General features: G+C 43.2%; 1 protein-coding gene across 8 annotated transcripts in view; it reads right to left on the bottom strand.

The window, feature by feature from the left end:
* The window catches only part of ETS1 (ETS proto-oncogene 1, transcription factor), a 125,180-nt gene that overhangs the window by 54,034 nt on the left and 45,677 nt on the right, over positions 1-25,469 (bottom strand). Inside the window, exon 1 of one of the 8 annotated variants that reach the window (XM_001505099.7) lies at positions 10,705-11,244. The exons of 5 other annotated variants lie outside the window; for them this stretch is intronic. In XM_001505099.7, the coding sequence (XP_001505149.1) occupies positions 10,705-10,786 (82 nt within the window). In that variant the 5' untranslated portion in view covers positions 10,787-11,244. Of the gene's footprint in view, positions 1-3,645; positions 3,898-10,704; positions 11,245-25,469 lie in introns of those variants that run through there. 2 more of the 8 variants (XM_005611706.4, XM_005611705.4) reach the window with 2 other exon arrangements.

Consider the following 25,469-nt stretch of genomic DNA (forward strand, 5'->3'; position numbering starts at 1 on the left):
ATACCTGGTGCCAGAGCAAACGCCCCTGCCCCAAATGGAAACTAGCCGGGGAAAAATATCACGCATCTAAGAGTCATTAACTCCTGGACGCCTCTTTGGCACAATTCTTTCCCATAACATGTAGTATGAGATTCAAAGGTTTTTGGGGTTTGTTTTATTTTTTTTCCTGAAGTGTTCCTTCAGGAAACTACCTGAAGTTTCTGCTAGTCATTAAAATGAATCTCATTTGCTAAAAGGGGTAATCTGAGGCACAGAAGACCAAAGCAATATGCCATATATTTGAACATAGGAAAAGACAGGTTGGACAAGAATTCTTTTCAGAACTCTTTAGATTTAAAAAAGAAACATATTTCTCACAGTCCAACATCAATCTACCCCAGAAGGAAATTGCATATGTGTCTAGTAGCCTGTGGGGCAACTCACGTTTTTTTACTTCTTGAGAAGGAACTAACTTGCCACCCTACTTAAAGTTTGGCCAGTGGCTTGGCATCACAGAAAGCTGTGCAAATTCCCCAGATCCTATGTCATAGTTATCTGTACAACCCACTCAGCGCTCAATACTTAGCCTGCTGGGCGTGACCCGCCATCCACATATAAAATATGTGGTGGAATCTATCTCTACCAAAAGAGAAGAGAGTGCCTGTGTGCACTTCTGATCACAAACCAACGTTTACGATCATTACTATTAAAGTGAGCACACCGTGTACTCATCAAATCAAAGAAATATTTAAAATGTGCATGGCTGAATGAACACCGGTGCTTTGGAGAAGTCTAGCTTCACTTACTTACCATGTACCCTTAGGAAAAAAATTTAGCATCGCTGCTCAGCAGCTTCCCCATGTGCCAAATGTCCATAACTCTAAGCATTACCTTGGGGCGCAGTGTGGTGAAGTTACACTGCCAACTGTAAAATGCTACCAGATTATCACCAAGTATTAAGTGAACTGGTAAACGACACGCACAAACCAACCCTAGCATTTCCCCAAATTCAACAAACATCCAAATAATTCCGAGAATTCTGAAGGCAACAGACAGAACTTGAGAGTTAGCTCGAGCTAGGTTGGAATCTAGACTCCCCCTATCAGCCGGGTGACCTTGGGCAAGTTGTTTAACCTCTCAGTTTCTTCATTTGTGAAGTGAGAATAATACTCAGCTATTAGGGATTAGGGTAAAAGAATGAGGTTCTCAGCACATTAATAAGTTAGCACACAACAACTAATAGAAGAGAAAGAAAACAAAATAAAAAGTTAAAATGAATGGCAATGAGAAATGCCTACATAAGTCCCCGTAGACAGACTCTACCCTATTATCAATGGCAGTTTTTTTTTTGTTTTTCCCCAAAACTGGCAGGCTGATCGTAGGTCTCTGCTTCTGGAAGAAAAGAGTAACTGTGACAGATCTTTCTCAAAATGTAGAAATAACATCAAGAAGATGATTTTCAGATAACAACTGTGTGCAGGCCATGCTCCTGCGCTGCTGCGCAAGCAGCCTTTGAAAGCAAGCGCCTGTGCTTACCACACCCCAACACACACTTGTAGCTTTTTGAACTGCTGAGGAAACCAGAGCAGGAGGTATCTTGTCTGCCCCCCAACTCTGCCAGGCAGCCTGCGCCTGTGGAAGGGTCAGCTGGTTGCCACGCAGACGCCATTCCGTGAGCAGCCAGGAGCAAGCGTGCCTGGGCCCTTCCCTCTGCACAAACAGGAGGCAGGGGCCTTGACTCTGGGGATGTCAGGAAGAGGCTCTGAGGTGGCTTTCAGCAGAATGCATTCCTGCTGCAGGAGGGGAGTGTTTATGCACAGAGCAGTGCACTGAGAAGGGGCAGCTGAGATGAAGTGAGCTCCCGGCTCAGACCACATGCTCAGCCCTGAGGATGCAGCTGGGGCTGGCTGCTTCACCTACCGGACCCCTAAGTTACATCTCCTTCCTCCAGACCAGACCCCGCACTGGAGCTGCCTTCCGCTGCAACTGTAGCAAAGGCTTATGGAAAAAGGAAGCTGTTTCATGGAGGGAGACCAAGAGGAAGGTGTGACTCCTGGTCCAGTGTCACCCCTGAGACAATGTGCCCAGTTGCTCCAACTGTAAGGAAGGCCGGTAACAATTTCTAACATCTCTCTCCTTGAAAGTTAACCTTCACGAATGTATCCAAAATTCCCCCAATGATTGAATTGTGATTAACAGAATTTGGGGATCAGAAGAAAAACATCCCCATTTTTCCTACTTCTTGAATGACATTCTATGCTCTCTCCAAGGCTTATTATTTTAAATGTTACATAGAGTCCTAAAATGTCAGTGTTTAGAGAAACCTTATAGGTCATCTGCTCTAGTTAATTTATTTGACCAATGAAGAACATGAGGTCCAGAAAAACGAAGTGACTTGTCCAAGGTCACGTAGACAAACAGTTGCAAAGCCATGGCCAGAATCCAGGCCACCTGACTCTCCACCCAGTGATGAGCCCCCCAGAGTGTACACCCTATTTTATACACAATACTTATTCCTACTACGCTGATGTCTGCCCCTATCATGCATGAATCCTCACTGCATTCCATGCATTTAATTAGTATCTCAATGACATAAGACAACCTATGCATGATGTGCAGAATTGACTTAAATCTTAGGCAAGGAATATCAAATAGATAGGAAGACCGTATAAATACAAGAAGTACTTGAAGTCATCACATGGAAACTCTTCCACTGAAAACTTCCAGTGATGGATACTCCCAAAGAGTATTTTAAAATCAGACTCAATAACACACTCTGATTTTGACATGAATAATAAGTAATGAATTACCGTGGCACAAAACTGTAATTGCACAGAAATGTCACTCAGTGAGAGCAGATACAATACGCAGCACATAGCAGGAGTCCCTAAATACTCCAAAACCAGGAGTTCACAAACACTCACCAGGTTCAGGGTCCCTTGCCTGACTTAGATGCTTGATTTTCCATTTGTACTTTGAAAATATGTACCTGATTGATTTTGTCATCTTCTCTGAGGTTTAACGCTTATTCTGATAAACTGATACAGAGGTTTTAACAACTAAGAGTCTGCGTGGGAGGTAAAGTAACGCTAGCCAAAAAAAAAAACCTCACTTCTCTCATAAGCCTATTCAATAACACTGCTCTGTCCTTAAAATCTCCCTACTTTCAGAGGCAAAATTCATCCTGAGATTCAGAATGCTCTCGTGTAGGTCCTGGCCTCACACTTCCTTCTCTCTTCCCTTTCCACAATCAACGTATTTTTCTTCCTATTTATGTAAGCCTTTCTTTCACTCCAAACTGTCAGCATCCTTCCCATGCTCTTCTCTATATCTTAAATAATCCTTTCCCTGTTCTTTCGCCTCCTGCAAATGCTTCTGAAATACCCATGTCCTCCTGGAAGTTGACCCATGAAATTATTTTAGCCTAGAACTGTTGGAAGAAAGGGCCCAAAAGGCAGACAAACTATAAATAATCCTGGATCCACATACATTTCCATAAATTCAAACAACGGTCCTCCTGCACTATTCTCCATGGGAGCACCTGGAGCACAGGGAGTATTTCATCTGAGAGTCATCCTGTCCAGCCACACACCCAGGAGGGACCTAAAGTATTCAGAAACGATTACACAGACAAAGAATGGAGACGACAGACCCAAAATTACCCACCTGGACACCTGAGACTGGAATCCGACCCAAGTGCAATGCTTGGTCCCCAGGAGGATTCTTCCAAAAGTCTATGAATGTCACTTAAATTCCTTCATTCCTTTTTTTCATTATTTCCTTTTGTTCTTTCCTTAGTTCTTTCACACTTTCTGACTCTTTTCCTGTCATCATTATTCGTTCTTTCTCTTCTTTTTTAGCCAAAATGGATGCTGCAATTGAATCTCCACCATTCCCTTCGTCCCCTCCTAAAGAACTGAGGGCTGGCTTTTTACTTTTGTTTTTGCTTTTACCCACTTTAATGGTACAAAAAAAAAAAATATCTCTCGGGTTTTTTTTTTTGCCCCTTTTGATCCCAACAGTAAAACTTTTCATTTTGGATAAACATTAAAACAAAACAAAAAATTTTAATTGTCTTCACTTGTGCAATGATGACATTTTCCCCCTCCTCCAAAGTTCATTTTCTCACACACACAATACACGCAGAAAGTTTACAGTTCCTCCCCAGAACTTTGCAGAGCAAAAATCAACAGCTTAACACAACCACCCAATCCAAAGCTACCGAGAAGTTTCAAATGCTTGAAGTGAACTTGTTTGAGGTTGATTTTTAGTTTCTCAGGGACTGAGAAATATTATATTATGTGTCAAAAACACATTTAAAAATATAACTTATGGTTGGGGGAAACCACACAGAGCTTGAATTGTTTCAAACTCTTAATCTGGTCCTGTTAGCTTACTTTGGACGCTCTAAACCCTAAGGTTAGACATTCAGAATAGATATTATAAAGCATATTATCACCCAAATCCAGTGTCAAAGTAGGGTGACCCTCGTTTGCTGGCAGAGTCCCAGTTTACGTCTATCATTCTGGTGTAATTATTAACAGTGCACTCTAAAAAGCGTCCCCTATGGGATGGTAAATTATGTGATCTCCCTGTCTATACACCATCAAGAACTCAGATCGAACAGCTTAAAACTTTCCAATGCTCCTTTGGATCTTAAAGCACCATCTGGGTCATTATTTTACAATTCTCAGAGACAGACCTAAATGCTACAGAAAAGGACAACTGAAAAAAACTGATAGGATGATAAAAAAAAAAAAAAAAGCCACATTTCGAGTGTCCAGTGACAGGCTAGGACTCAAGCACCAGAAACTGGAAAGCACCTGGTAAATATGATGAAGTTGGCCAAATAATCAATAAATATTTATGGCTTGAACAGCAATGTTTTGAGTGTGTCTGTAAGCATGGCTCCCTGCCAGTGAAACTGGATCCATTGCAACCTACACTACAGACCAGTTTCTCTCTGTATCTGCAGTGGAGACTACAAACTGCACAATTAAAAGAAAAAGGTAACACAGATAGATCCGGGGCTTTGGAAAAGTAGCCAAGTAGAAATAGCCTGTTTACACAATTTGAAAAACATCTACTGATGTTTTGAAAAAAAGATATCTTCAACCAACCGAAAAAAGCAAAAAGTAGCTATGGACACATGACAAGTAAAAATGATAGATTTGGGAATTGCCTTGACATTCCTAACCCCGAGTTAAGAAGAGTTTAACAGCTGTAAGCAAAGGGTAGACCTAGAATTCTGTGAACATGGAGGCAAATCCCATCAGAGATTCCATCTAAGCAGGGAAATGGAGCCAACATTTCATTCTGGAACAGCCAGAAAAAAACACGGAGACCACGTTGCTAATATACAAATTCCTGTCTGTGATGACTGTGTGAGCCCAAGGATATCAATTATTTGGAGAAAACGCCCCCCATAAGGCAGTGATAGAGGAGCCAATACCTTACCCACAGACAAGTAGCCAGAGTGCCTGTTTGTTTCTCTATGAGCCATGGGCCGTGGAGGGCTGGCAGGTGCACAGGTAGAACTTCAGGACTTGCCTTCCCTCTTTGTGCCAGAATAACTACAAACAATGTGCCCTGACCCATGAAACGGACTTGAAAACACTGAATTTTAGACAAAAAAATAATAATAAAACTTATCTGCTATGTAGACAGCAAATGTAGGTACCTATGGCTTCTTTGCAGGAAAATTAAACTACAACTGTATTAAGAAAATGAACTAGTTGCTGATCTGTGTCTCTTGTCACCCAGATTGTGAGTGAGATTATATGGAGAGCAGTGCCTGCAACGAAAGAGCTAAACCGGGCACAATAGGAGGCTCCGGGAAGGAGGTGACCTTGGAAGTGGTCACGTAATCACCTCCCCACCTGTGAGAGAAGGAAGTACATCTGGAAGACATTGAAAAACCAAGAACCCTGGTGCTCTGCCAGGTGATCTGAGGCAAGCGCTGCTCGTACTTCCAAGCATCTTCCTAAAGCAACACATCTGGGCTGCCACACATGGAGACAGCCCATGGAACAGGCCCTTTCCCCAAGCTCAGAGGAGTCCTGCAGGATGGCAGGGAGCCCCCGCACCTCCTCAACCCCCAAAGCACCGACCATCCCTGCCTTCTCATACGCCCCTCTCTTAATGTCCAGAGTTTCTGTGAATAACATGGTGCTTCTATTTTAGGGATAAAATGCCCGCAACAGCTCATCAGTGTGTAAGTTTCTAACCGTGTGGCCTTGGGCAATCATGCATCTCTCTGAATACCATTTTCCTCATCTGAAAAATGGATAAAATAATACCTCTCCACACCCCAGAGTCAGTGTGAAGTGGAAGTGCTATTTTATGTGAAAGGGCCTGGCACATAGTGCACACTCAATGCATGTTTCAGAAATATCCCCATAATTTGTGAATGGCAAGGATCTACCTTCGGTGCAAGCTCACGGAATGCCACCACAGCCATGGCTTATCCACTCTGCAAACCAGAGAGAGATCTTTAATTGCACAGCCACTGTAGCCATTGTAGAGTTCTCTGTGCTCTTTGAAATAGGGAGCCTCGCTTTCCTGAAAAATCCTGACCTACACTAACCAGCTCCAGGTTTTGCAGAGATTTTGATGGAGCCCAAAGCAAACTGGGCTCTGGGAGGTTGACCACGGGCTGGTTTGTCTCTTAGAGGGAGGTGATCCTCCTACAGGGTGGTCTGGTCTCTTTAAGAAAGAAAAAAGTTACACAGACAAAAAAACAGCAATACAAACTAACCAAAAATGCCAGGAATGCAAGCTCTGCCAACCAAATAAATAAATAAAATGTGCGATTCTTTATAATAACTGGACATGATACATTTCTCAACTCTGTATAATTGAAAAACTCTACTTTTTCATCAACCCGGCAAATGTCCTCCTTGCCCCTAGTCTTGGTGTCCTTCTGGCTCTGAGGTAGCACTGACAATCTCCATCACCCAAAGTACATGACTGATCCCTATGCCTTTAACTCTGACAGTCTGAACCTGGAGCTACTCGGACACTCTGCAAGTCACCGGGCTCACTGTGTTTGCTGTCTGGAGCACAGAACAGAGCTCCACCGGCATGAGGTCTCAGCTAAGCAGGTGAAAACATTCTCTCACTTTTCTTTCCCTCTCAAATAAGAGATGACGGGAGGTGAATAATACAACAATACCTCCTATCAAACATTTCAAGGGCCCCTGTAAATTCTACACTGGTCAGGGTCACTTTTTGTTGACTTGTTTTCTAGTTAACTGTTAAATACAATTTATTATGGGTCAGCACTGTTTTAAGATTTTGCACACATTAACAGATTTAATTCTCATATCAACCCTACGAGGTAGAATGATTATTACAGTCATTTTAGAGATGCAGGAGCTAGAGCACAGAGAGATTAAGTAGTTTGTCCAAAGTCACACAGCTAGCAAGTAGCAGAGCTGGGATTCAAACCCAGACAGGCCGGCTCCAGAGTCCTTACTCTGAACCACTGAGCTCTTTAGTCACTAATGGAGTGTGGTCCATGGGGGTCTGAAAGCACATGGGGGTCTGAGCGATCCTAATAGCCTGGGCAGCTCTGCCCTTCTTTCTTGTCTACACTGATGAAGATACAAAGACTGAGCAAAGGGACTGGGAGAAGGACAAAGCTGCTTCCTATCCGTAAAGACAGCACAGGTCTCCGACGATGGACATCCTCTGCTGGGGTCGGAGCGGGGAGGATCCTTTTATTCTGGTACAAGAGCAAACATCCAGAGTTAGAACTCCCGCTCTCTGGGCATTGTGCTCACCTCACCAAGAAGGTGGCGTGGGGAAGAAGAGGAAAAATTAAGCGGCTTGGGGATGTATTTGCTTTGGCACCCAGCCTCCACCCCTTCTCAGCAAGCTCCACACCAGCAAGGAACTCCATGGACACTCAGTGGCTTTGTTTGTTTTAGCCCATTTAAGATCTGAGAAGTTGCAATCGCACATTGCAATCAAAATGGTATACCCAATTTTACACTTACAAGGAAAATTCAATTCCAGTGTTATTTCGAAGTATATGTTAATTTGGTTCTTACAGCTATCAAAAACCTTGTGAGGTCTCAATCTAGAATAAAAGGGAACAAAGCTTCCTGATCTGGTCCCAGCCATAAGACAGTCAAATCACCCAGGATCCCTGTTTTGACGCACACCTCCCTACTGCCTCTCTTTGGCTCTCAAATGTTGGGAGGGGTTGGAGGGGGTGAGGGGAGCTGGTTTAATGATTTAAACCAGATAAGATCCCAAACTAGTTGTCTCCACACATAAGAAACTAAACAACCCACAGAATCATTCTGACAAATATTTAAGTCACAGTTGTGGACATAAAGCCATGCTGTGAGAAGTTAAACTTTAAACACACGTCCTATATGGGCTGAGAGGCAAAGCAAATCCCCACTTAGCAAGTGTCTTCTCCTTCCATTGTCAAAAGCAGGCAGTGCTGGCCAGTGTTCTTTCCATCCTTGCACCTGCAAGTTTAAGTCTCAACTGAAGTTTCTTTGCTGTGCTTTTCAAAGGTTAACTTGCAGTATTACTCAAGGCAACGTATACTGAGAAGTAAGAAACACAGAATAATTTTACTTCAGCCGCTGGCTCTCGAGATATTCTTAGGTAAGTGACTTACCCTCTCTGTGCCTCTATTTCACTCTCTGAGATATGGGTATAATATTCACATATATGCTACTAAACATCCAGAAAAAAATTAACTAAAACTTAGTTATTATATTCTATACATATTTTCAAGTTTCTCTCTTTATTTTCCCCAAGATCGTGCCAGAAATCAAATCTCAAAATGAATAGTGAAAGGCTGCCCAATTTCTTTGACCCAATGAAATTTTGTTGTATTGAAGGTTACTTACAAAACCTGATCAGTGGCTAGTGAACCTTTTTTGAAAAAGACAGGTACTGTAAAGGTGCTTATTATAATGGATAGTGACTGTAGCATTGGGCCTTTCTGTCCCCATTTTATAGATGGGAAAATTACTTGTCCAGGGTTTTCTTTTATCAATAACCCAAATAACAGCACCATATACTAGTCTCTAATATTTAATATTGAATTACCAGAAAAAAATTGCTTCAGCTGTTTACTGTGATCTAAAACATATGTTGCCAGGGGTTCTTTTTCATTCCCAGCACACAAGATCCATTGTAGGTATGTGGACTGACGTATCGACACAATATTTCCCAGATGATCAAATCTATCTCTTCCCCATAAACACACATATAAACAAGCCATTCTTAGGGAAAGGACCTATTAGCTGAGTTTATATCTTTGCTGGGACCTATCCTTTCACTTATTGATATATAGTTTAAATCAACGGTGACTAACAGAATTTATTCTGGCTTCCTTGAACCCCCAAACACAACCATCATAGCAACATCATTTCTGCATTGTAGCTCTAAGTGCCTGATTTGTCTCCACCATTCTAGCTGATCTCAGCAGCACTCTGACCATCACCATCGTCATCCTTGTGACAACAAACAAGCTCAGACTTCTTTGTGCACAGCAGTACCGGGGTTGAATGTTAGAGCGTCAAAAGGAGAGGACATGACCAAGTCTCTTTATTAACATTTCTTAAGTATCTCCAAATGACAAAACACCAGCTTGGCTTGTGTCAAAAGTTTAAACAGATTAAGAAAGGGTTAAACAAGCAATTAATTATGCCAGAGGCAAAGAAGTATTAACCACAGAGAGCAGCAGCTAAACTTATTGATAATCAGATACAACAGAGCAACATGTTACTGCAATTATTTTCCAGAAATCATCTTCTCTCTACATCATTCTATATCTTTACCTCCAAATCACTAATCTCTAAGGATAACTGGCAGTTCCCTATCCTAAAAGAAAGCATCTTTTCCTCTCAAGGTGCATTTATTCCAGGAGTTCTAAAGAGCCAGACTCCTCTAAACTGCTTAACACTCAAATCTGTGTCTAAGAAAAAGATGAAATTTCTTTCCTATCCCTTTCTTCTTCGAATCCTTCAAATCAAAGAACTGGATGACACCACCAACCAAAGACCCAAACTCAGGTCTGGCGTCAGGAATTCTCCCTCTTCTAACAGATCTTTGGTACCCGAGGACAGATTTATGGCAGATTAGAAAGAAGGGTAAAGTGCGTAACCTGCGTGAATAGAATCCGGATATTTCCCCAACTTAAGATGATAATTTCAGTTCTCCTCCCATTTCCTTACCCCCAACTCACAAAAGAGGAGCTGGATAGCAAAGGGACATGTGACAGGAGAGCTCAGGAGGCAAAACATTTGAAACTGTGCTTGAAGCCTAGCCAGTTAGACACTGCTCCGGCTCTCACTGCCCAGGGCCCTCCATCCAGCTCCAACGCTGGGGGATGCAGGGTCAAGGAATGATGTCCTCTGAGCAGCGTCCATCCCCCGCTAACGTTAAGGAATAAGGCCAGAGGGTTCTCGCTCGTTTGGAAAAATTAAAAAGCTGGAATGGGAGTGCTGGACAGTCTATAAGCTTTTTCCCACTACTCACAAAAACACAGCTGTGAAAATAAATACCACCCCCCAAACACGGGTCTTGGGCCACCAACAGTCCTCCCTCCTTGTCTCTACCTCTCTCCAGCTGCCACCAGCATCGCCCTGCTCAGGCAGAAAACGCACTGCCTGGAAGGGAACAGCGAAGGAGGGGAGAAGTGGAGGGGACCCCTAGCCGAGAGCTGGGGTGGGGGCCTAGACAGTCACCACTCACCCGGGGAGGGGAAAAGCTCCAGATCGACTTTTTCCGTCTTGATGATGGTGAGAGTCGGTTTGAGATCGACGGCCGCCTTCATGGTGCCAGGAGTGGGGGACAGACAGGATTATAGCAAGTTTGCTGTTATTCTTGTTGTTTTTCTTTTTAATGGGGACTAGTAAAGGGGGACAGGGGACGGGGGGAATCCGACTTTGTTCCCTAAAATCTCAAATTTCTGCTGACTTTCCCCCGCGCTCAGAAGGTGCGCGCCCGGCACTCTCTCCGGGGAAGTTGGCACTTTGCGGAAAAGTGCGCGCGCCCCGGGTCCCAGCCTCGCCTGCGCCTCGCCCGCTCCCTCCTTCTCGTCCTCGCCCCGCTCCCTCCTCTCCGCCGGCAGGCTGCTGCAGCTCAGTCTCGCTCTCCGGAGCAGCTCTCCCTCCCTCTCTCCCTCGCGCGCTCTCCTCCCCTCTTTAGGGCGTTTCTCGCGGCGCCGAGCCTCGGCCGCTGGGTCTGCGCGCCCGGCACCCCCGCCCCCCCATCCCCCAGGATCTCAGCAGGGGGGAGGGAGGGGCGGGGGCAGCGAGGGGCGGGGGCGGCCCGGGGGCCGGGCCTAGGACCCGCGACCAATCGCCGGTGGTGGCCCAAAACGAAAGGAAGGCCGGGCGGAGTCAGCCGCGCCCGCCCCCGCTCCCGGCGAGGCCCTGATGCCCGGCCGCCGAGGAGCGGTGCGCGGAGCTGGCGGGCCGCAGGGCCCTGCTGCTCGGGCGGGAAGGGCCCAGAACAAGCGAGCAGGCTGGGTGCAGAGGCTGCCTCGACCATTTGGGGAAAGTCCGTTTGATTCTCCACGCATTCTTGAGGACTTGGTCACTCGCTCCTGCCCTCCTCCCAGGAGCAGCATAGTTTTCCAAGTGCGTGTACATCATTCATTCACAAAGACTGACACACAGGACGTGAGGCATGCGGACGAAGGGGCGTGCGTGCGAGCAGGAGCAGGGCATTCGTGAGCCAGTGTCCTCAAAGGGCTTTATGAATATTGGACTCTAGCCGGTTAGTGAGTCAGGATCGGGGCTGCGTTTCTAGAGGAGACTTCGGTTTGTCTGAGCCCACACATGCAATCCTTAAGAAAAGACGGAGGCAGAGTTCATGGGCAGAATTCTTGTTTCGCTGCCCTTGATACGGATCATGCCCAAGGCAACCTACTGGAGACCCCAAAACAAAGGCCCAAATTCTTCCGTATTATCGAGAAAGTGGAAAACAGGGACCCCAAACTAGAACCCAGTCGTGGGCTTTCATACAGCAGTGGTTGGGTGGAAGGGGAAGCTATTATTCTGTTCCTGTAATTACGCCACCATTGGTCAAAGTTTTGTCTTTTCTTTCACAAACTCTTCTCTACTAGATACAGCTGACAACCCTACTGCGACCACCACCAAAAAAGTGATGCAAAGGCTATGTGGTTTGGAATTTCTGGAGTACATCGTTTGCAGCCATGACAAAATCCCTGTTTCATTTGGGAACTCCAGACACATCAGATACCACAACATGATCCCAAATAATTAATAATTTTCCACTGATACATTGGTTATCGTAAATAGAGTTGGTCCTAATTTCCAAATAAATCAGTAGATATAAAGGTACATAATACACACACAACACATATGTATAGCTAGAGCCAGGCATTGAGGTCTATCTTTGATTAACTAACAGATTAAACATAAATTGTTCTGAACAACCTCAGAGCAAGCTATTTTTAATACTGTTTCCTGATTTCTAAGTATATGTTGAACTCCCACCACTTGTCTATAACTGTAACCTCTGCCTCTGATTATTTTTAATACAACTGCTTACCTTCATCTAATCCCAGTTTTGTCTCCTTGAAGCATTAGTAACTTGCAGGTTTCCCACAGGAAATGAGGGAAGGAGCCAGGAATAGAAAATAAAATTCGGATTCCTGGTTCAAACTTCAGATTACGCCCCTCCTTCAGTGACCAGAGGAAAATATTTATATGTGATAATTCTAATTTTTGAAGAATTGTTGTAATCCAGCTGTGTTTCCAAAAGGTATGAGAAAACAATGCTGGTCTCCAGATGACAAGAACAGACACTTCTGATCCTGGGAAAAGCTTGGGGAAACAGCTGATGAATGAATTGAACATTTACACATCCAAATGAGCAGCAAAGAAAAGGATCTTGAAACAATCCTGCCTTACCCACTTTGAACACATCAGCAAAAGAACAGACAAATCAAGAGTTGCTTTGGAAGATTTTGTTTTATTGACGTTGTATTAAGAAAATGCTGGTATTGTTCAATCCAAGTGTAAGTACTTCTATATTTTCAAATGCAGCTTCCTCACAGCAAGTCCTTTCTGTCTTCCCCAGTTGGCTCCTCAGCTTTCTTCCCTGGCCTAACCTAAACACTGCTCCTAACAACAGCCCCCAAATTAGACACTAAAAGAACCTACCTTGATTAAACCACACTTTCCACTCTAACAATGAGAGAATTTGTTCCTTCAATGCTTCAACAATGACAACTCAACTTGTCAATCATACTCTTCTAACCCAGTCTTGAAGCACAGAAGCTCAAAATGTTTGAACGTCCAAATCAAGAAATGGGGTTGGGTAAAATAAGAGGGTTGGGGAGATAGCCAGGGGCCACCCCAGACATCCAGAAAACTTCCTTCAACATGGAGCTGATTATGAATATTGATGTCATCAGAAGTTATGCATCTAACGTAGGATCTGGTTGAAACTTCACTTAGGACAAGGAACGCTAATATGGACAAATTAAATATTTGTACATATTTGGGATATTAATAATCCGATAAGGCCTGTAACAAGTATCACACTTGATTAACCTAACCAATTTTGATAAATGAAATTTTTGTTCTCTTTAGGACCCAAGTAGATTTTTCTAAATGTTCTTATGAACCTTAGATGATATTTCTGTCTTACCATATCCTAAAAAACAGTGCCTAGCCCAGTGCCTGACACATTGCAGATGCTCAGTAAATATATATTGAATAATGAACTATCAACTTCCTGGTCACTATGGTCTTCTACTTTGCCACCAACTCTTTCTAATTCAAAGGTAAGTTTCGTACACTATGGCTTGTGAAGATGAACTAAAAGATGTCAGCGACTCTGCCTATGGGTCTGCCCTTTGTTCTGTGTGGCAGAGCAGAACCTCCATTTCCCAGCACTCATGTTCACTCAGTTCCACTTGTGCCTCAGTTTCCCCACTGGCAAAACAGGATCAGCCAAGCCTTGCTTTCTATCCACTTGGGCAAGTTCTTTCAAGACTATATCTGATTTTTGAGGCACTCAAGAAAAATCAACCAAGGAAATACTTCTTTACTTTTGCTTGAAATACAGCATTCTGTGCCTGTACTTGGGAGAAAGTAGAACTGGATTTTCAAACATTCCGGAGACTTAGAGAATTATATCCATCAAGTAATGAAACTCCTTAAACTAGGAACATCCTGTCAATAACTGTCAAAAAAAAGGCTGCAGGAGCTGGGGGACAGGAGTGTGGAGCTAGATGTTAATGATATTAAGAAAATAGTCACATTTTTACAAGAATTCCCTCAAACACACGGAGTAGGTACAAAAACATATACTTTCTCTTTATACTCCTCCCTCCACCCCACCTCAACTCAATAAAAAAGAAATATAAAAATGCACCTAATTTCAAACAACCATAGAAGACACTCTGCCTCTCCATAAGTGTGATAGAGTAAGTTGTCTATTTCCTGAATCTTGAACTTCAACAAACCAAGGAATCTTTGAGTTTTAAGCTAAAATATGCTTTATTGGAGGTAGGTGCAAAAACATTCAGACCACTAACGGCTGGTGCAGAACAAGTTTATGACTCACAGATGTTGATTTACTGGTTTAAATGTAAGATTTTTTTTTTTTTTTAAAGTGCTCAATTAACAACCTGAGTTGCATTTGTGGTTGTTTTTCTCTGAGAAAAGGCAACAGTCCCTGTCACACACAGAAACAGGCTTCAAAAGCTTAACTCTGCAGCAAGTGGTTTCTATGTGATAAGTTGAGTCATTAAAAGCACACTGGGGGAGAAAAATGCCTGGGGCTTCGATATCTACCATTATCAAGCAGCAATAAAATGGGAAATTGGAGATCGAAAGGAAAATGAAAATAACTCTCTTAATTAAACTCTGATGCCAAAAGGCCTTAGGGTCAGTTCAAGAACCCAAGGCGGGGACTGAGAACTGTGCTGTCACTGACTACGGGCTGGCTCTGTGACCTCACCAGAGCCACTTAACCTTTTTGTGTCACAACCTCATCTCTGTTTTCAGGGAATAAAATCACCCCTGGCTCTCCCTACCCTGTAATACAGCCTCATTAGCTATTGTTTAGAAGGTACAATAAACAATGAGCGATAAGAGGAGTTGCAGGGAGCAGGGGAGCAGGAGGAGTCGGGGGGCAGGGAGAGGGAGGGCTTGGGGACCTGTTTGCCCCGGAAGAACTCTGCACACTGAAACAATATGAGAGTGAGTAGCGTCTGCTCTGGAATAAGACTTAGGTTCAAATTCTAGCTCTACTAACTAACAGCCAAATTACTACACGTAAGTCACTTAAACAATCCTGAGCCTCAGTTCCTCCGCGTTTAAAGAAAGGATAATAACAGCACACACTTTGTAGGGCTGTTTGGAGGACTAAATGAAATAACGCATGCAAAGCAGTTAGCACAGCGTCTAGGTCAGAAAAAGTGCTCCATTAAAGTCAAATCGTTGTTACTGCTAGTAAGAGCCAGTGTAAGGCAGAATATTTGAGAAATCATGTTAAATCTCTTTTCTCTGGCCGTCCCCTTTGCAGGGTAAGATGGACCCTCTATTTACCTGAACTGTCTCCAGGGAGAGATAGAGAGAAGGATCATGTTTAATTTAAAAATCTCTCTAAGCCCCTTCCTCAATTCCTGACTTGGATACCTGCCCAACTTCCACCTCACTTGAGAAATTCCAGGACTCCCTGATTAGAAGAGAAAACTGGAGATTTGTAAATTATTCTTATTGAAGTATAATTGACATACAATATCCTACTAGTTTCAGGTGTACATCATAGTGATTCAATATTTTTTATATTACAAAATGATCACCATCATAAATCTAGTAGCCATCTGTCACCGTACAAAGTTATTACAATCTTATTGACTATGTTCCCTATGCTGTACATTACATCCTCACGACCTATTCATTTTATAACTGGAAGTTTGTACCTCTTAATCCCCTTCAGCTATTTGTAGTTTGTCATAGAAAGGCTGGAGTTCGAATTTCAGAAGTAAGATCACATTTGTGGTGCCCCTTTGGAGAAAACATTTTAAGTCTTGTCTTCGTCACCTGTGAGAGCTAGATGGGAGTCTCTTAGAGATGGTCATGTCCAGCCTTCCTATTGACCAGAGGGGAAAAGTTAGTTTAAGAGAGTAACTCACTCTACCCAGGGCCCCACAGCCTGAACAGGGCAGTATCAGTACTAGGACAGGATCCCTGACTGCAGTGCTCTCCGTGGCATCTCCTTGCATTTACAGATATCGTATTTGCAAGGGAAGTCACTGCCATTCAGCTTGGTCTGTTACTGGACACTCTTGAGACATGAAGCAGGGTACAGTGTACACAGGAACAGATAGACGATCAGACAATTTCAAGAAATCTAACAATCTTCTCTGCACCGGATGTGTTGTCTTTGGGCAAGCACACTGTAGGATAACCACACTAGCATTCCCTGTGGGAGACAGCTTGGCATGGACTGCAAGGAGAAAAAGGGTCTGGGTTGGCTCTATTGCTGTCTGCAGTTTCTTTAGACTGTAATTATGAACCATTCAGCTGCATCTGCAGCCCCAACAATGTGGGATGGATTGGCCTAATCCACAGACCAATCGACATTTTAAAATCCACCAGTTTAGACATCATGTATTTGTCTTGCAGCAAATCAGGCTCTGCTCACACAGAAAGAAGTGAGGAGCTGCCAATCAAGGCTACAGGGCCCTGAGTCTTCCTTCACACCCAGAGTCAGTTTGCCTCCTTAAAGCAGACTGAGCATATTTCCCGGGATTGTTGCTCCCTCTTGGGCCTGGATAATGCAGAATGCAGGCTACCCTGCGAGACTTTGAGGATCATGTAACTTGGATTCCAATTTAAGTTGTCCTAAATTGGCCTCTTGAGGAGGTAGAAGGGCGATAGCATTAGCACATATGGCAGGAGAACCAATGTTCTTTAATAGCATAGCAGAACCAGGGAACCAGGCTCACAGCAAGGAGCTCCACACCCCAGGAGAACGAATTCCAGCCCCCTCCGCAGGCTGCAGGTGGTTCATCTGGTAGAAGGCTAAAGCCTTCCTCTGATCTTACCTTGCTTTTCTCTTGGGTTACAAAGACAACATCAGACTTCAAAACAGATGTTCTCTGCAGTTGTAGTCTGAATCTTAAATGAGCATAATTTCATTGTGGAATCTTTCCCCTTCTCCTACCCCTTTCATTTTGAAATGCCAAGTCAATTGCCCCGAAAGACTTAACATTTACCACCCTAGAGATGAAGGAGCAGAGATGGATAGAGAATTTCTCCATCCGGTTCTTGAAGCTGGAAGCCAGGCAGAGAAAGCAGATAGCACTAGAAGAAGAAGAAATAGCCCTGACAGGAAAAGGAAGATGGTGTAGGAGGACATAGCAGAAGGGACCTCCTCCGAGAACCGTGAAGGATAAGTTGGGGGGTCGGGATGGGACATTGAGGAGGTAGAGTCACAGTAATTCTACGTCCTTGTCATTCTGGAACTTCAATCCCCAAGATTCCAAAATGAAATTAAGGCCTGGTGATGGATCCAGTACCTTCACAGAGCCAGTTTAATTGTCTTACATGGCCAACAGTCATGGAAGGACATAAAACAAACCAATAGGAAGTTTTCAGACTGGCAGAGTTGCAAAGGATATAGAATGGAATAGAGGTGAAGGGGTCTCAGGAGGTCACAGAAGATGCAAGAGAAGGTCAAGCTGAGAATCTACACCGAGCACAGAGGATATTTCTCAGTCTTTCCCCCACATGGGCATTTGCAGCATGCAAAGAATTTCCCTCCTCATCCCCACAAGGTGCTCCTTTTATGCTCGGCAGCCTGAGCACTCCCCTAGTGAATATCTGAATGTGCGTGTCTGCCTCCTCCACTGTCTAAAGACTGTGGCTAGTTTCAATCATCATTATGACCTCCAGTGCTCAAGACAGCAGGAACTCAATAAATTATGTTGCTTATTTTAATTAATGAACAGATAGCTTTCTAACATCCTAAATATGGATCTTTAGCTCAGATATCAGTCTTTTTTCTTTTTGTCTAATGTGAGACTCAAAGTTGCCCGAAGTTTAAGACTAAAGAGCTAATGAAGTGACTTTTTTCCAAAAAGAGTCACTGTAAAGTCTTAGAAAGTTTTATTCTGCTCCTCTCATCTCTTACTTCCCATGCCCTTAAAGGAAAATGTTGCCTAAGGTTGCCATATTCATTTTATTTTTCATCTGAGTATATTCAGGCATAATTGTTTGTGAAAAATGGCATTTGGCTCACCACAAAGCAAACCAGTTGTTTCGTTGTCAGTCTGAACTTTTGTGTAGCATACTGTTCATATTCTCAGACTACTGCTCAGAAGCAGTCTGCAAGAATTTCTGAGCTTTAAGTTCAATCTTTTAGTTCACTGATTACCAGGAAGGGACGATCTGCAATCACTACATCCACTATTCGTGAGATAAGAGAATACATGAAATGAACCCAATTTTCTCCATCACTGTGAGGAAGAATAGACCGTTGGATGCTTTATAGGGGAGCCCAGTGCCTGTTGCAAATCTCCTCCACCTTCTCGAATTTACTATAACCAGTCAGGTCCCTAGAAGCATTGAATTTGTTAAATCCTTTGGCCATGCTAGAGTGAGGAGGGTGGTGAGTTGAGAAGAGATGGGACTGAGGAGGGCAGGGAGAGTCAACTGAGCCACCACCAGCTAACGGGTGGCACAAAAACACATACGGAAGTTCCAACCTCTCTTGCTGGCTAGACTGTGGCAGACTACTACTCTCCACACTTAATTCCTTATATCTGCTGATGGATAAAGGAGATGTTGCAATGGAAAAGTGGATCTTAAACCACAGAACCCAAGGAAATAAGGGGTTTGGTTAGGATCCCCTATTGCCGCTGAGCTATAATGAGGACCATGAACACACATTATTTTATATTTCTCCCTCCAGACCGAGGTCCCAATAACAGGCCCAGGAAACAATTGAATGTGTCACACTGAGAACATCTAACCAGCCAGTAAATACAGCATTTTTTTGAGTACGTCATTGCAGTCATCCACAAACATCTTCCTCAGGAATCTCTTCTTATCTTACTTTTAGCATCTGTCACTGCACAACATTAGTGTGTCATATGAATTAATACAAATCCTACCTTTGCCAATGCTGAATCTAGTAACAGGAAGTGAAATGAAGAACATTTTTTTTAACTCTTTTGCTGTTTCAAACCTCTTTTTGTATGGATACCATCCTGAAAAATGTGCACAGAATCTGAGTTTCATAAATATGCAGGAACATAAATCCATAAAAACAACTCTCGGGTGTCCGGTGTAATTATTCATATTTAGAATTTACTGAACACCAGATATGCCACTGATATGAAGGTGACAGTTGAAAAACAACCTCAAGAAGGGATATGTCAACTTCTCTGAGATTACAGCTCACATTTAATTCTCTGTTCTTAAGGGCCAAAAAGAGAGGAAGGCTTCTTTAATTTACAAGAAGCCAGCTGTGCTCGCTCCGCGAGTTGCATCACCCTGTGAAGGAGTCGGAATGTAGTGGATGGTCCTGGCGATGACGCATGAGGTGGAACAGACCCCAGCTCACATCTCATCTATCTGAATTGGCTCCTATACAATAAAAACCTTTCTTCCTTCAAGTTGGTGAAGAGGAGAGAAGCAAATCCGACATGTGTGACGTGCAAGAAGGCGCCATTTAATCAGTCAGGCCTGTGAAGCACTTTCAAGCATTCAGGACTCAGAATGATAGGTACAGTGCAGAATGAAGAAAGTAGAAAATATAGAAATTACGTCTTAATGGAAATACATTTCATCAGATTGATCAGAAACATGTGTTTTCTCCAGAATGGGAAACCATCTTGAAAGGCTTCCTCACAAAAAGGCCTTGGGTGGGAAGAACCACAAGGGACGCACTGAGCGGGAGGAGGGGGGCGCAGCTGGGTGGGGCGCTGGCAGCAGACTGTGGGAGGAAAGAACAAACGGCAGTCAGCTCTCCTGTGGCAGGTTCCCAGGAGAGAACCCTTTCCAGGAATTAAAACTTCTAAATAATGTTGAGAATTTTTAAAAATCAAAAAGATTATGGACTTTTCTTTCAGGGAGTTCCACAGCATGGAGAAAGACCAGATGGCTGGCAACAACCATTCAGATCCAGGAAAGGCCCAGCACCCACACAGACTCCTCATTGTCAGTGAGCTAACATTTCTCTTTTGTGGATAGTATGTTTTTAATTGAACTGAATGAACTGAGGTGTGGAGGTAAGGAGACAATTCCAAAGAAATGTTCCTGCTTCCCAATAGCCCATAGAAAGATCTGCAGTTTCTTGCCAAATCGACTATAAGGCCTTGATTTCCTAACTACGCAGAATGTACTTAACCTCTCAAATAACTGGGGAGGCAGTGCAGTAGAGCGGGGACCAGCAGCAGCCAGACGAGAGGTTGAGTTTCAGGGTGGCCACTCTGCAGTTGTCACTCCTTCGCCTCGGAAAGCTTCCTTGTCTTCATCTACAGAACGGAGCTGAGCATACTGCCCAGTTCTCAGAGTTGAACTGAGTGTGGAACGGATTGCACCAAGTGATTTGCACTGTGTCTGCTGCAGAATAAGCACTCAACGACACTTCACTGCTGTTACTAATTTGAAAAATTGTAATTGTGACTTCAGATTTAGTGAACATAAAATTTTCATGGATGTTAATCCAAGCTGTGGCATATAGTATTCTCACAAAGAGATTAGGATGTGGTGGTCCCTCTTGGCGTGTGCCATTAAAATTATGACATAGTAATAAAGATAATTTTAGGTCTGAGTATGCAAAGCACATAGATCTTGACACCATCCCTCTTGGATGAAAGGGGATTGATTCCCATAATATAGACATGAAATACAATTATGGAAGTTCTAATTACATGTTCACAGCTACATTACACATTAGCAGCAAAGCAAGGAAAATGCACCCTCTAAGATTCCTCCCAATATTGGATTTTCCCTACTCTTGGTTGTAGGTTTGATACACATTCACTGATTTCATACAACCTGAGCAAAATAAGACCTGAACCAAATGGCCTCCCCATTTGGCTTTCAAGCTGGTCAGTAACTTAGCAGAATCTTGCACACTGTTCAGTACATGCCCTATACCATGCTGCTTGGGGCTGTCCCCAAACCATCCCCTCATTGGGCAGTACACCAACCACTGCATTCACTTCGCGAGAGTCTTTTCTTGTGTTAGCCCATCTTACATTTTCCCTACCTATCTCTCTGTGATAGCCAAAAGTTTTCTAATAACCTAACTTGTGCTGTAAACCTGAACCTCCACCCATCTCTTATTGTGCTGTACACATGCATTTAGTTACAGAATTCTGAACACACGTAGCCCTCCCTTTGAGCTTGGACTTGCTACTCAGAATTCAGATGAAGTGTTTTACTTGCTAGTGGCAACTACCTCTGCCGACCAGTTGCCCAAAGAACCCTACAGAAAGGCATATCCCCTGCCCCTCCTGCTGCCAGTCAGCACCATCCAGCCAGCACCATCGTTGCTCTTGCGCTGCCTTCTAGCATCACAGATTTTGCTATTTAGCGGGCATCAGCTTCATAATTTGTATTCTGGCGCTACCAGTGCCTGGCACCTGGCCATCAGGGCTGGCAACACGGAATACACAGAGTTTCCTCACTGGTTGCCTGCCCTATTCCGGCAAGATTAATGCCACATCATCGGGAAAGTGGACTTAATTGGTTTTCTGGGGGTGTTTAGTTAAGTCACCCCACCTCGGCTCCGAGTTGATTAAAGTGTAGCTTTGCCCTTTCTAACAACTCTAGCAAATAAATGATGGGGAAATACTCTAAAACGCACATGGCTGGGTCCTCTCAGTCTCCTTTTTTTTTCTTAGTGACTTTGGGGAGGTTTGGGCACTGATCCTGCATACACAATACTGTTCTTGTTCTTCTTGTCTCTACAGAGCAGCCTTGAATAGCTCTGTCTAAAATTATAAGCAGGGGCAGCCCTAGGCTCCAAGAGATCAGAGCCCTCATGCTGGGCCTGCACAAAGACCCTGCTTTTTCCCAACAATTAGCCCTGCAAAGAAGGACATCTATCTCCCTCTATTAAAGCCACCACGTGCCTTCAAGTCAGCCCATTGTAAAGCTAATTAAATAACACGCCTCTCTCCCCATGCAGGTCTCCTGATGAGCTTTCTTCTGTCCAAAACCTCTGCAAAGTGCCTAGAGAAAGACAAGCCAATGTTCCACTTCTCATAAGGTTCCCCACTGCCAACTGGTAGCCTTTGAAAAGCCATCTTATCAATATTGTTGAGTTTGTTCACGCTCCATATTTATGGATAGCTCAGACTTTAGTCATCTCCAGCTTAAAGGAATAGACAAAATTTATGTTGTTTTAAAAATAAATGATTTGGGAAGGCAAAATTTCTGTCACAATGTAAAATCTTTGGTAGGAATCCACTCACATAACAGTCCCAAAGTGCCCCCACTGCCACTGCAGTGAAGTGTTTGTAAAGGGTTTTCAACAAAAGTCTCAGAGCCTGGGGAAGACGCAGCCAGACGGCCACAGGCAGCTTGCCACTCGCCGCGGACATCCTCAGATCTGTGCGAAAGGAGAAGCAGGAGCTTCTCAGAAAGGTACTCTAGGAAAGCAGGGATGAGAGAAGACATTTCAACCAAACTTTTTAAATGTGATGTGGAAATAACAAGTTTCTCCAAAGATTCCTTATTGTTAACCAGGTAGACTCCAAGCCTAGCCCAAAAGCCCAAATTGACCCCTGCCCACCTTTGAACCGCGCTTCACTTTCTTTGCCCCAGAGGAAACCTGCTCTCCAACAATGCGGGACGTGTTGGAACCCCACGAACACGCCCGTGTTGGAACACGCCCTGGTGCCTCACCCTTCTGTACACTCTTACAGGTCTTTCCCTTGCTGGAAAGCCCTAGCCCACCTGTCCCACTCATCCATCAAGACACAGCAGCAAACACACCCTCCATGAGGCTCCCTGAGTTTCCCTAGACAAAATCAGACACTTCCTCCTCTGCTCTCCCACAACAAACCGCCTTCAAGTCAGCACACACAGCCGTCCAACTGATGACTTACAACGTTGCTGAAAATCATCTCAGCCCTTCGTGGGCAGGAACCATACTGTACTCAAATTTTATTTTCCAGCTTAAACCACAGTGACTTGGACATAGCGACATAGTAAATGCCTAACAAATGTTGAGAGAATAGATAACTGAATAAATGAATAAGTGAATGAAATAATGAATAAATGGATGAATGACTAAAACAACCATTTGATAGCAAACATAATCTGAGATGGTAAAAGCAGGCCTACTTCCAGCTTCACTACAGATGGCCTTGTGTGCTTGGAAAAGGACATTATTATCTTATGACATGGTTCTCTTTGTCTAAAGTTGTCCCATCTGATACATATGCACGCACATGCACACACTCTTCAGATAGAATTTTTTCAATAATAAAATGGAAGGAGACCAGGCCAGCCATTTTCTAAATCTGTTTAATTGTTCTAGAGCTTAACTTTTCAAACTAACTCCAGTCTTTGAGGTTTCTAGCTCATTTAATCATTAGAGTATAAAAACTTTTCCTTCCAAGTGTTTTCTTTTTCCTTAAAGATTGGCACCTGAGCTAACAACTGTTGCCAATCTTCCTTTCTTTTGCTGCTTTTTCTCCCCAAATCCCCCCAGTATATAGTTGTATATTCTTTTAGTCATGGGTCCTTCCAGTTGTGGCAGTGGGACGCTGCCTCAATGTGGCCTGATGAGCAGTGCCATGTCTGCCCCCAGGATCTGAACCAGCGAAACCCTGGGGGGCTGAAGCGGAGAGGGCAAACTTAACCACTCAGCCAAGGCGCCGGCGCCCAAGTGTTTTGAAGAAGACTTCCCTACCTTCTTGGACCTCCTATACCGATGAGGAGATGACTAAATTATAAAGTTATCCCATATACAATGTAAGTTTTCTATGAAATACTCACGGACCTCAAAATTTGCAGTAAAAAAAGAAAAATTAAAGCACTTGGCAAAACAGAATTTGAACTTTGCCAAATCCCCAAACATTTAAAAACAGCCAAAGACATTGAATGATTCCCATTGCTAAAACAAAAAGCTTTGGAGCACAAGTCATTGCCTCATGATTCTTGTATAAATTCACTTCTATGTATGATGACATTTGGGGTCAGTTCTTTTCTTGTTATTTTACCGTCACAATCTCAACTTTTAAAAAGATGTGTTTTTCTAATATTGTTTATTTCTAATATTTCTAATAATATGCACCTCGCACATATAAAGAGAAATCAAGGCATAAAGTCACAGAGGAAGATTCCATGATCATGCAGCAATAAGTAATCATTTTGGCAAACAAGTTCATAACCTCTCTCTAACCTGAGACTAAGGGAGAAAACACTGTCACCCGTTTGGCAGTCACTTTGTTCTGGCAAGCCTCCTACTTGCTAAAGTGGAATGCCCACTTCATAATGACCATAATGGAGTGAAAGCTCTAAAACTAGATTCTGGCTGGCAATAAACTCTTTATCACAGTGTGCCTCCATTCTCAGTCTCAACTTAAGGAAAGCTCATCCAAGACCTTTAAGGTAGGTAGAAAATAGGATAATAAATGAACACAAATAGATGGGCATTTTTATATAGATCTATCTTCTCAAGATACCACTTGGCATGAATACAAAGCAGCTACTGAGCACTGAGCATGTAAAAATCACACCTGTTAATTTATCAAGGACAGACCAAATAAACTACATGGCAGAAAGAAACTATTACAACAAAGATAAGTAGAAAACTTGGTAGAAGTTTGGTAGAAGAATTATTGGAAATGAATATAAGTGTCAATGTCATAGTATTAATCAAATAAAAATATCAGATGCATATAATCAATGCGCTTTAATCAAAGAGTAGGAACATAAGGTAAGAAATGTGCATTGTAAACATAAGTACTATCACAGAGATATCAGGTACCAGAATTAAGTACATTGGGTAAACACAATATTATTAAGGTCTTAGAAAATACATACTTTATGTGGGATAGAAATAGCTGCTTCTAAATCCAATTGAGGTTTTCTGCAATATTAATAGGCATGATTTGGACAAATCAAGAGACACAAGAAACCTCCCATTAGGAGGAGGAAGAACTCAGAATTGACTGTAGGAGCAGCCGTGTTGATAGCTCATGTCAATGCACTCCAGTTAGCAGGTTATTTAAGCAATGACATCAGGGTAAGCTGGCTGTGTAATTCTGCAAATGGGATCCCTTAGAAGAGCAATTAGGAAACATCCATTTCACACTATCTTCATCGAGTTTGGGTCACTTTAAATCCTTTATATGCCAAACCTCAGAACTAAATGTGAGTAAGCACGGCTCCTTTCCTGTGATAGAAATAACAGCAATGCTTCACCGTGTCTGGCCTGGAAGGTAACAAAGCACTTCCATCAACATCATCTTCCAGCATCTCTGAGAAATGTCTAGGAGG

This window comes from Equus caballus, chromosome 7, assembly GCF_041296265.1.
Source record: "Equus caballus isolate H_3958 breed thoroughbred chromosome 7, TB-T2T, whole genome shotgun sequence".
In the NCBI taxonomy this organism is placed as follows: domain Eukaryota; kingdom Metazoa; phylum Chordata; class Mammalia; order Perissodactyla; family Equidae; genus Equus; species Equus caballus.